The following is a 12066-nucleotide window of genomic DNA, read 5'->3' as shown; positions in this document are numbered from 1 at the left end:
TTGATGAAGCTAACTTTATTTTGTTGAAACACATTTCACCAGGGAATTTTATATATAAATATATATATACATTTGGAGAAATAATAAATGTTATGTTGCTTCTTGTCCTTGAGCCTATATACAAGAAAAGAAGTTGGGACTATGACAAAACCAAACGATTATAAAACTATCTTTGTATGTTCAAAATCACCCCCCAGAAAATCAGAGTTGAACTGTTTTTTAAAAAAATTGTTTCAAAAGCACATCTTGATTTGACCCGGGTAATTGCTGTATTGCTGTTAGAAATTAGGCACAGCAGCCAATTGATCTTTATCATGATAGAAAAGTTACAATCATGGAGTGATCAAAAAGAAATGAAAAAAGTATTTTCATTATTTAAAAATTTAACTTCCTGTCAGTACAACAATAAAAGAATATAATCAATAATTGTCATATTACTAGTTATTGACAATTGTCACTCAAATCTCTCACAACAATGGCAAAAGGAAGGAAACATTATGTTGAGAAATCATTCTTATCGTATGCCAAGCAAGCAAGCATTGATACACGGTTAAGAGAACATTATGTTCTCTCTGTTTTAACTTCTACGGAATGGATGGTCCTGCCCATCCATACCTCTTGAATATAACCCCAATCACTGATCAAACTACATATGGGCGTAAATAATAATCATAGATTTCCAAGGGACACTATGAAGTGGTTGAAAATACTTTTCCAATGCTGATCGTAGAGATTTAACAACCAAATCCAGTAGGATCAACTAGATGAGCTTCCAAAAATTTCACTCCAGCCCATTTAAATTGACTATATCCTTCAATGTTTCAACAAGAAATAAATGAATAACTGCATTTTGCACCCTAATTCTCAGAGATATCGTCTAGTTACAAACACACCAATTTGATATTTACCTACAATTACAGACTCATGCCTGCTCATTCCAAGAAACATAACCCTCAAAAGGCTAGCACATAAAAGCAGAATTAATCAAAGAACCATATTCCAAATCTGCATAGCCTCTTTTCCCATGCCCACCCAGCCACAGATTACATGGTACAAATTGGATCATCTCCTATGCTGTGAATCTATGGAGAGAAGCTGAAAACTCCTTAGAGAATTTTCTTGTTGGCTTCTAGCTGATGGATTTCTAGACATTGTAGATCTTCTGGTGTCAGCAGTTGCACCTGTGGAGCGAATATTTGGAGAGAGATAATTAGCTAATGCACGAGAATGTTCACCAGTCTCAACTGAAGTATTTGGCCTGCTCGAAAGAGCCGATCTCCTTGAACTTCCAGCCCGTGTAAAGGAGGAATGTCCAATTTCAGTTTCTATCCCCTGCAACCACATGGACTTCCATGTCAATTCAAAACATGATTTACTATAATTAACATAAAAGAGTAACAAAATAGCAAATGCTTCATTAAATCATCATATATGTGAAGGTATAGCAAGAAGCTATAACTGTCATAAAGGTTTTGGAGAAGACTCGTGAAGAAAGTACTTAAACAATTGCAAAAGTACTGACAGGCATCAGGGAAAAAATAGCAGTGGAGCATTTCAGAATTGACAATATTGAAGGAAAAGAATTCTACTAATACCTACAAATGACAACAAAGCACTCAGCGGATGTATGTTTTAAATAGATTTAGCCATTGTAACAGAATATGGATGCACAGAAGTTTGTATTTATTTCTTACCACTGATTGAAGATTTGATGATTCCAGAGCATCTTACCACATCACAATCACAAATAGGACTTCATCATAGAAACTGAAATCAGTGGATCAATGCATCTGAATCTTAGAATATGTGGATAAGGATTAAATTTTAATTCGTTTACCTGTTCAATAAACAATGTTCTCATAGAGAACCCCAACATGATAATAGGATTTAAGCTGCATGCACCTATTCACTTTGTGTTTTACTTCAATCATAGACATGAATGATACAGGGTGTTGGTTAGTGAAGTTATGCATCTTCTGTATGACTCTTACCTATGATAATTCTGCTTATAGACTTGAAATAATCCTTATAACAAAACAGACTAAAGAACAGCTTATTCTTATCTTTTGTATGAGTTTTCAGCCTATTTCTTTATGCTTGAATTATAGTAACATTGGCTTTTCATTTGTCAGTATTATTTATGATTTCTATAATAGTATGTGTCAACTGGCCACTGCTATGTGGTTTTAGCTCCAAAGATGAAAAATAACATGAAACTCACAATTCAAAATTATCAAGAAGTTTCTGGTGAAAACTCGCCAATAACTCACAAATTGCAGAGAAAAACTCAGCCACATTGCAATAAGTATGTCTCTTAGGAACAATGATGTATTTGCAGGAAAAGCTCGTTTCCTTACTGAGTCTCTACGGAGACTCATAAATGTGGATGTTGCAATACAAGTCACTGCAATAATAAAACTGAAGGAGCAAAAGTTTCAGCAGCTAATCAAGGACGGCCAGGCCATGGTGAACAAGGAGTTGCATATGGATACAAATCTACCCGAGCCAGCAGGGAGTTGTATGCTACCTTAGCCGACCTTCTGATGCAGCTGAAGGAAAGAAAACAGCAGAGGAGCAAGGCTGGACCAAGCACTTCACAGCAGGACAGTCAGTGGATGGATGCAGCAGAGTCCTGGGGAAACCATGTGGCCTCACCAGATACCTAAGGATCTGATTCAGGATCAGAACAGAGTACTGAGAATGTGGAACTTGTAGTGATAGTTTTGATAGTTGGATGCTTAGAAATGTTCTTTTGTATCAAATGATATAATAGACAGGGTGCATAACTGTTCATAAAATGGTCTCCGTACAGACAACTAATTACTATATTTTTTGCTGAACTTTATGTTGAGCTTATGATGATCAATAGAAAAAATAAGTCTGTGTCTTTGCAAGCATTTGAGCCGATTCTTTTTCAAGCATGTAAGCACACACCATGAAGGTTCCTGTGGTCTCAAGGACCTTAATTTGTGCTTGGTGGTGGGGGTTTTGCCCCTAAACTCCAACCTTTATCACAACAGGGATGCTACCCAAGGCACCCACAAGGGGCTCTACACAAAACCTCGACAGAAGTCAGCACCCCTCAAATCCACTTAGGACCGCCACCCAAAAAATCCCCACCATGAATTTAGAAAGCAAAAAAGATAGAACTGTTAAATGGGTCCATGATTTCCATGGATGGGATATGTAAAAATATTAACTTGGGCATGTAATTTACAATCGTATGACACTGATGTGAATTGCACTTGTTTTTTGATCTTTGAATGAAGGAAAAACTACTTATAACCATTGTGAATTCAGTTTTATGCATGTGTTTTTAGGCTGTTTTACAGGTAAATGTGTTTTTTGAATTTTAAGTTTATTTTAGATATTTGTGTTTTTTTATGTTCAAAAGATGCTTACATAAATTTAAAATTTGCTAATGTGATGATTACATTTTGCCCAAACCTCTACAAATTTAGGTCTTTCAACTATGTGTGGTCTGCAATGCTGTAATTATATACTGTTAATACTATACATGGTAACCTTTAATAAATTAATAGTTGTATCGGAGTATTCAAATAAAGCTCAATAAATTTCATAAAACTATCTTCTGGTTTATTGCTATTTTGTTTCCAATTCATACCACTATTTGAACATTGTATCATGGAAGGGCCCAAAGTTATGAAAAAATCATTGAAGGTTTTTGTTTGAAATGGTTAAGTAAAAACTTGATGGGTTTTCAGTAGTTGTTTACATTGTGGGTGTTGTTTTGAGATTCCAGGGTTTTTGGCACTTTGCATGTTTGCCAAGTTTGTATTTTTGGCACCCAGTTGTGGATGCATGACTGTTCTTAATCACGTCAAGCATCTTTATCGTCTGGTTTGAGCCGTGTTTTGTGTTTAACAGCGTCAATTGTAGCAGATTTGAACCATTTTACTATTGCAACTCAGCATTTTTTTTACTTGCTTGCATTCAAGGGTTTTGTGAGCCGATTTGTTAAGAAGCCGTTTCTTTTTATGTTTGGGTCATTTTTGCTCTGCGAGGCCTGCACTTTTTGGCAAATGGTAAACCTGTGATGAAAGGGAGTTTTGTAGACTCATGACAGCATTGAGATTCTTTTTTGTCCTGCATTTTTCCTCACTGTCTGTGTTACCTCAGAAACTGCAGAGTTTGAGCGCTCTTGCCATTTTCTTTTTACAACATTAAGCTAGGGTTTTCTTCTGCCACATCCACAAGCATCAATCCTCGCCCGTGTTTCAATTCAGCACCTGTAAGTCGTCTAAAGCTAGCAATGGAGGAGTTTTGTTACTTGTGTGTTTGTGTTTAGAGCCCCAGCCAGGGTTTTTGTGCTTATCAAAGGCAAATTGTCAGTATATTTGGGTGGGTTTTCATAATTTTTTCCCTCTAAACAAATTTTGCATGGGTTTTCATCAACTTTTTTCTTAAAAAAAATTGGGAGGCTTTTATAAATTGTCCATTAAAAATTAAATTCGTGTTTTAATTATTTCTCCTTTTTAAATCTATCAATAAATAAATAAATCTCTCCTTTTGAAAAAATAACTATGTTGGATTTTACTGCTTTTCCTTGTTAAACAAAGTTTTGTATTTTGATCTATCTTGGATCTTGTGTCTAGGCTTTTTTCGATTTTTCTCCTTACAAATCAAATATGTGTTTTATAATTCACAAAGCTTGTTCGAGTGGGAATTTGTTTGTCGGATTTTTATAAAAAAATTCACAAAAAAAATATTCCAAGTCTATATTTTTCCAAAATAAAATTTATCTATATCACTCTTTGGGTTTTGCATGATTTTGTCCTCAAAAATCACGTGTTTTCATTTGGAGGGTTTTGTAATTTTTTCCACATAAAATTACATCAAGTGTTCCTATTTTAGGGTTTTTACTGTTTTTTCCCAAAAAATGATGCTTTGTAAAACATCAATTTCAAGGTTTTGTCAGTTTTTCAACAAAATCCATGGCTTCTTGCAAACTGTTTTGAGCCATAGTACTCATCTGCAAAAATTATTGGCAAAATGTGGTATTTAGGGTGTAGTGCTCATCTGCAAAAGGGTTTGGCGATTTTCCTCAAAAATCTCATGGTTTCAATTTCTTTGGTTTCTGGCTATAGCGAGTGATACCTTTATTTTCCCAACATCAGGTTGGCAAATTTTTGGTTATCTTGGTCTTTTCCAAGAACTTTTGTAGAATCAGGGACGGTCTCAACAGCAGACTCTTTTTGCAGAGCGTTCTATGCATTCATGACCAGAAGGGGCAGCCTTCTATGCATTCATAACCAAAACACTTGCGGATTGTCTTATGTAGAGTAATTGATGGAATGATTGTTAAGGGAGGGTTCTAGGGTATTTCGTTATTTTTTAGTTTCCTAATTTTAGCTAGCTTTTTATAATCTTCTATTCATAGTCATTTCAGAGCTTTATTTATTAGTTGTTTTTTTAGACTTCTGTTTTTAGAAGACTTTTGCTTTGGTTTGAAGCTCTTGTAATGGTCTATATATTCATTGTAAATCTTTCATTGAATACATCAAAAATCATTCGTTGTAAATATTTCATTGAATAAATCAAATTATTTGAACAAAAAATCCAAAGATGGGTAAGGACATGTATTTCCAATGCCTTGAGGGAAAAAGTCCCAAGCTCGGTATGAACATGCATTCCCAATGCCTTGAGGGAGCCTATTTGTAGATTGATGTCCAAGTTCCTTATGGACAAGTAAATCCCTGTCCTTCTTAAGGTTATTGACTAGGAGAGAAGGAATTAAGGCTTAAGTATGTTAATTGTTAAATGTACTGTGAATAAATAACTCTCATAAATTAATCTAATTTAAATGCATAGTGATGTATGTTAATCTTTGGGAATTGACAACCTCCTAGTAGTGAACGTGGCAAATTGTCATTTCCAAACACAATGCAAACTCTAGTTGGGAATTTTAGGGTAAATCAAGTGAAGTCTCAAAAGGGAACATTATATAATTATCATTGATACGTGCATTTCCAGATTCCTGTGAAACTAAATAAAATATTCTCCAACTGATCCTTGAAGTTTCTTTGTCCTATCAACAAAGCCTCTGCAAATTGAAATTCTTTGACAAATTTAACTAAAAGAAATCACCATGGCATTAGCTTGAGTACACCCTCTTAAAACAGCTCTCGCACTTGTTTATTGACAATTTGATTGTTTTTAAAGTTTCAGGCTTCCACGGTTTGCATAGTTTTTCGGTTTTCCTTCTGGAATCATTGTGTTATGGTTTTTAATCATATAAATCACATTTATATTGTCCTCTGTCATATGATTAAAATATAAACAAGTAAATGAGAACTTTATTTTATTGAATAAGGTTCACCTACAGCAGTTCCTTTTTTTATTCAGTACTGGTTTTCATAACTGTCCTATCTCCCGTAATGGCCTCCGACACTAAAATTTAAATTCCTAAGAGTAACTTCACAAATCAAGAGGGACCTCTTTTGGTCATCTTTCCACCTGGAGAATTTCTGTTGCTTCTTATTTGCAAGGAAACTAATGTTAGCTGTTTCCACATGGAAATGGAAGATCTGACAGTCAGAGGATTTGGTTGTGATCATAACCATATCAGTTGGATTACTGTATTCTAGGACCCAACCATCATGCATGTGCAGTGTCAAGCAGAAATACCTCAAAAATTTGGCTGTAGACTACAATCTGTGGTTAGTCAATATATTAAAGAGCAAATTGGCTCAGATACCATGTGTTTGTCTTCCAAAATCCTCAAAAGAAGCAATCAATAACCGTAGAATTGCTTTCTTCCCTATTATGTGCAGCTTCAAAGACTGACAATTTCTACTCCTCATTTTTACCAGAAGCACTCACTAATAATTCAATTTGCCTTCACTCAGTATGTGTACGCATATTGGCATGCCAATGAATAAAAGCAGAGTATCAGACATAAAATTAATATTATTTTGACATTTTAACAATTCTAAAATACCAATACGCTTCATAACAGGTCTGGGTTGCAGTAGAGATGAGCATCAAAATGTAATTTTGGTGGACTAATCACTCTATCAGCTTGTACCTGTTATTACAAACTTGCTTTGGTAGTTAATTCCAGCAAAAATGAAACCATATATGCAGCTAGTGAAAGATCTTTGTACAACCAAAAGAACAGACTAAAATGCCATACTTCCTGCAATTTGAATGAAGACTTGGATCCTTGGACAATTATAGCTTGGGTTGATGTCTAGAAAGTACATGTCAAAATCTGGATGTGAGCATAAGATTACAGGAACTGCCTGTTCTTAAACACAAAACTCTTAAATTGGACCACTGCACATGTTTTCAATTGCACTAACCAATGAAGCAGCAAATATTAAATTGTTCTATACAATCAGAAAGCTCAATCAATCCCCTAGAGCAAGAAGAAAAATGTGAGGTCTGGAGAAAATATTCCCAAGTGGGATGTATGTATTACAAGCGTTTTTTAACTTTTTAAAGCTTCTCTCTCAAGATTGTTGCAATTTGCACCATTTCCTGAAAGCCGAGATATTATAGGGTAAGCATCATGTTATCACTCGTAAGGCCTCCAGGAGTGTCTTAATGAATAATTGAGGGAGATTATGTTTGGGTTTGAAACCAAGTCACAATGCATCTACTTAGAAAAAAATCATTGTATAAAAAAACTTAAAAGTGGTTTTTCGAAGATACAGAACCTCTCCCAGATTTCCTCTAAAAGCATTCCAACTCATTAACATTAACCATGGAAATATCATGTCTATTATGAGTAGAGTATTTGCCAATGCAAAAGTACATAATCTCCTTGTAAACAATTAGTTCTGCAATAGAACTTTTATTAGATTCAAGAACATGATGAAAAGCAATGAAGACAATCCACATTAGTCCATAAATCTGTTAAAGATATTCTGATGCCACATTCTTAATATCCAGAATTAGCAGGCTACTTAAGACAAACAAGTGAATTCACCATCCAAAGTCTTACCATTCTATTGGATGTTGAAGGACCATCCTGTCCAGAACTTTTGAATTTGGATTGATTGCCAGACCGACTTAAAACTGTAGCATTAGCTCCATTAACCTTTCGATGGCGTCCTTCCAATACCCGAGAACTTGTTACATGATTCTCTTGGGCAGCTGCACGTGATGAAAGATTTCATTAAGCATTAAAACAAACTTGACCTGCTAAAGCAAGGTGAAAATATAGTTTTTACAGTTAATGGAAAAAATCACACCACTGTCCATGAATGACCAATGTAGGTCAATGGAACTGAAAAAACAGCAAGCTAGGGCACAAAAGCAGTTGGGTAAACAAAACACCCACAAGTAGAGAAATAGCTAAAACATAAAACAATATAGACATGGCAAGAAGTTAAATCAAAACAAGCAAACAAGTACAAATAGACATGACATGGGAAAAGCCCTCAAAGAAACAAAGGACCAATGAAACTGAATTTCATAGTTGTAGGGAGAGCAGGACTTCCTTTAGCCAGAACTTTGTAAAGCCAATAATGATCAACTCCTGATGTAAAAATTAAATTGGTAAACTACATGTTTCCCTGTGTGCCCTGACCTGTGACTAAAATAACCAGATGGTTGTTGATGTGGAATAGATGTAAACCAGAAATCCATAATGTTTCATATGAGATTAAGGAATAGGGTATCCTAGTAGCAAACCTGCAAATATGAATGTATCTCACTAGAAGTCATTTTTTGTGAATAAAAAGCATAAAAAATACTTCAAAATTTCAATATCTAAGATGAGTCAAATAGAGAAGGTGATAAACCAGGAAGCCTAAGGATCTCATGTAAATCCCTATGCTCTAAAGTAGTAATCTCCCAAAAGACCTAAACAAGTTTAATCAAGATAAAGGAAGAATGTGCATGGCAAACTGATCAACTCTTTGCACTAATAATTATACCTTTTCTAGTCTCAATACAGTGCTCCACATTCTCTACCTCAATATAACAAAGATGGAAGATCCATCATCCAGCAAACGCTCAACAAAGGCAAATACTCAGACCACACAGCCAATGACATTAGCAATGGTCACACCATAATTTGTAAGTATGTTGGCATAGAAAATCATCTTGGGCTTAAGCGGCTTTGTGGGAAGAGTCCATGAGACGTAAAATATATTACTATATATATCATTTCTTATGTTAGAGGGGGGATTTATGCCCACCACTCAAACCACCATCCCCATTCCCTAAGGCATTTCAGCAACAGAGTGACTTTGGCAGCTAAAAAATGTGGAACATCCCAGAACATGTTGCCAAATTTGGCAATGGAAAGAAACACATAGGGACCTGGCCATTCCTAAGGTGGCCAAGGATGTCTCAGATATCACATGTTCCTCCCAAGGGCAGCTAAGCATCCCCTGTTGAAAGGCAATTTTAAATAATGTTTGAGAAAAAAATCATAACATTTATAACAGAAATATGACATGTCAGCATTATAACAATAGCAATTAAATTAATGATGACAGCAGTGACAAACAACTTTAGTATAACAGCTAATAGATATATACTAATTCAAATTCATCATTAATGGTATAAGTTACATAACAGTCAACATTGACAGCAATAATTTGGAAGAGATTATCGCTGGCACAATTCATTGGCAAAGAATGACCAATTCAAAGTACGAATACTTGGAAGAATTCCCAACCCTTCAAGTCTGAAAACTTCAACCATGGACCAGAGTCCATGACTCTCCACGAGTCATGCAGGTAGTCCAACTCACCGAGCTGAGAAGACCATATATATATATATATATATATATATATATATATATATATATATATTCACGGGTTTTTTTCATTTTGCTGAATCATTATTGAGTCATCGTCAAGTTGTTGCCGAGACACAAGTAAAGTTGGCCTTGCCGAGTCTGAGTTTGGGAACTCTACAATGAATAATAGGTTTGAAAAATTAAGCGTTTGTCAAATGCATATAGGGTTTAAACAAAGGACTAACTATTAATGAAGACTCCGTGAAAAAGTGAAGGTAACAACATGATTTACACTAGAACTTGGGTTCCAAGGAGGGGGCTGAAAAATTCAAAACATTAGGGTCACAAAGGTGTTAAGGGAAGAAAAGCTAAAGCTTACAATGTCTAAATCCATTTAAGTATATCAACTAATTTAAAATATAGTCATCTTTGTAGAACCCAGCACCATGTTAATATAATTGCATTTCCCCCAAGTCTCAACCTACCATCTCCATGTGATTATGGTTTGAAATTGAATTGCTTATATCATGATCGTGATCATAAAAAATCCATATAACTAATCTTAGCTTTCATTGACATCTATATAAATGCAATATTATTTATTTAGCATTTAACCATTTTAGTATTTGACATTCTTTGAAGTTGCATAACCATGGCATAATTATTTTTTAAAAAAATTGATGTACCATATCTTGAACATTTTTTAAATTTTATGTCAATATGAGAATCCATCTCTTGTAACCATGCAATAAAAAAATAACACAATCTGAAAATGCAATGAATTAGTTATTATATCCGTAATTACTAAAACAAAACAGGCTTGGACAGTATCTTTGTTGTAAATGACCCTTGTGGATTCTCCAACTAGAATTGTCAACATCACTGATCTCCAACTAACTTATAAGTTCCACTTTTTAATAATGTGGCTAGTACTTCAACACCAATTAAAGAACATAAGAATGTGAAATAATGCAAGTAAACCTAATATATGACCAAATTTATTGGACATGCAAACCTGAAATCTTTTCTGTAGGACCAGCTGTTGTTCCTGACTTTCCAGGTGCAAATATTGGTCGCTGCAAAATGTATGTATTACAGTCAAGAGACGTGCTTCAATATAAATCAAACACAATATAAAAAATGCACAATTTAAACAAAACTCTCTGAACCAAAACTAGGTTATATAAGAGTTTCAAACAATAATTATTGCTTATGCATTAGATTTAAAATACAATTGGTTGGCATTGATCAGTGACAATTGACAGAAAGGGCACTGCACACATGTTGCATAAAAATCTTCTCTAGAGGTTGCACCAGAGTTTCATTGATCATGGATGTTTGTCGCATTGCTTTGGTCTGTTTTGTTCTTGCCATTATTATAAACATGGAAGTTTAATGTTGTTGTAACTGTTATTGATGCAAGTAACTTGAATGTAATTCAATCATCAATGTCAATAAGAGAAAGAACAAGAAATTCTATCTGTTATTTTCCATTTGTAGGTGCGATGATAATGATAATATTTGAATTTGAGTTATCTAAAATCTATTTTAATATTAGAATCCAATACTATTGTCCCAAATAGTAAGCATCTGTAGGTCAAATTAGATTTGCTCAAGTATTTTGACCAGGACATTACATTCTCTCACAAATGGACAACTTTCTCCATTTGGTGAACAGAAGATAGAAATGATATGTTTTAAAAAAATACTAAAAACCACTAATAAGCTAAAAGGGGAAGACTTGATGCATATTCTACACATTGTATTTACCATTACTATTTTCCCTTCAATATTTTTACTGCTTTTAGTTTATGTTGTTTGAATGCTATCCCCTTCTCATTATTGCTCAATCAATGTTCTCACAACGATAGCAGAGTCATGACAAACTAGTGTGTCAATAAGAGATCGACATTGAAAAAACATTGTTGTACAAAAGAATAAGGCCCTGCTCTGTAAGCAGTCTTCTTTGCAACTAGGGCCTAATCAAACACTTGAGGCTCAATTGGCAAATGGATTTAACATAGTCTTACCAACTTTGATTTCAAGTTATTTGTTGTCAAGCTAGGTTGATTGATTAGTAAAACTTATTGATTGTTCAATCAAACTAAGTGTCATTGCAATGAGTTGTAAACTTAAATTGGAGCTTTACTTAACAACCCATTGAGTTACTATTACAAAACATGTAACAAACTGAATGATTAACAAGATATTCAATATTAAAGCAAAAGATATGACTTAACTATACAAATAAGAGCTAGAAAATTTCATAGGAAACAGCTAATAAAGCAAAAGATAAAACTTGACTGAACGAATAATGAATATTCCTAAGATCTGTCCTAAAGACTTAA

At 34.4% G+C, this 12066-nt stretch overlaps 1 protein-coding gene across 1 annotated transcript in view; it reads right to left on the bottom strand.

Moving 5' to 3' along the window:
• Positions 1-350: 350 nt before the first annotated feature.
• Positions 351-12066, bottom strand: part of LOC149550124 (serine/threonine protein kinase HRR25-like) — a 58185-nt gene continuing 46469 nt past the window's right edge. Inside the window, exons 12-14 of the mRNA XM_089793249.1 lie at positions 10734-10794; positions 7970-8121; positions 351-1332 (exon numbers count right to left, since the gene is read on the bottom strand). Of these exons, the coding sequence (XP_089649375.1) occupies positions 1063-1332; positions 7970-8121; positions 10734-10794 (483 nt within the window). The 3' untranslated portion in view covers positions 351-1062. The remainder of the gene's footprint in view (positions 1333-7969; positions 8122-10733; positions 10795-12066) is intronic.

This window comes from Cupressus sempervirens, chromosome 7 (assembly GCF_028749045.1).
Source record: "Cupressus sempervirens isolate cs-2001-9-10 chromosome 7, ASM2874904v1, whole genome shotgun sequence".
Taxonomy (NCBI): domain Eukaryota; kingdom Viridiplantae; phylum Streptophyta; class Pinopsida; order Cupressales; family Cupressaceae; genus Cupressus; species Cupressus sempervirens.
This window is presented reverse-complemented; position numbering and strand designations above follow the sequence as displayed.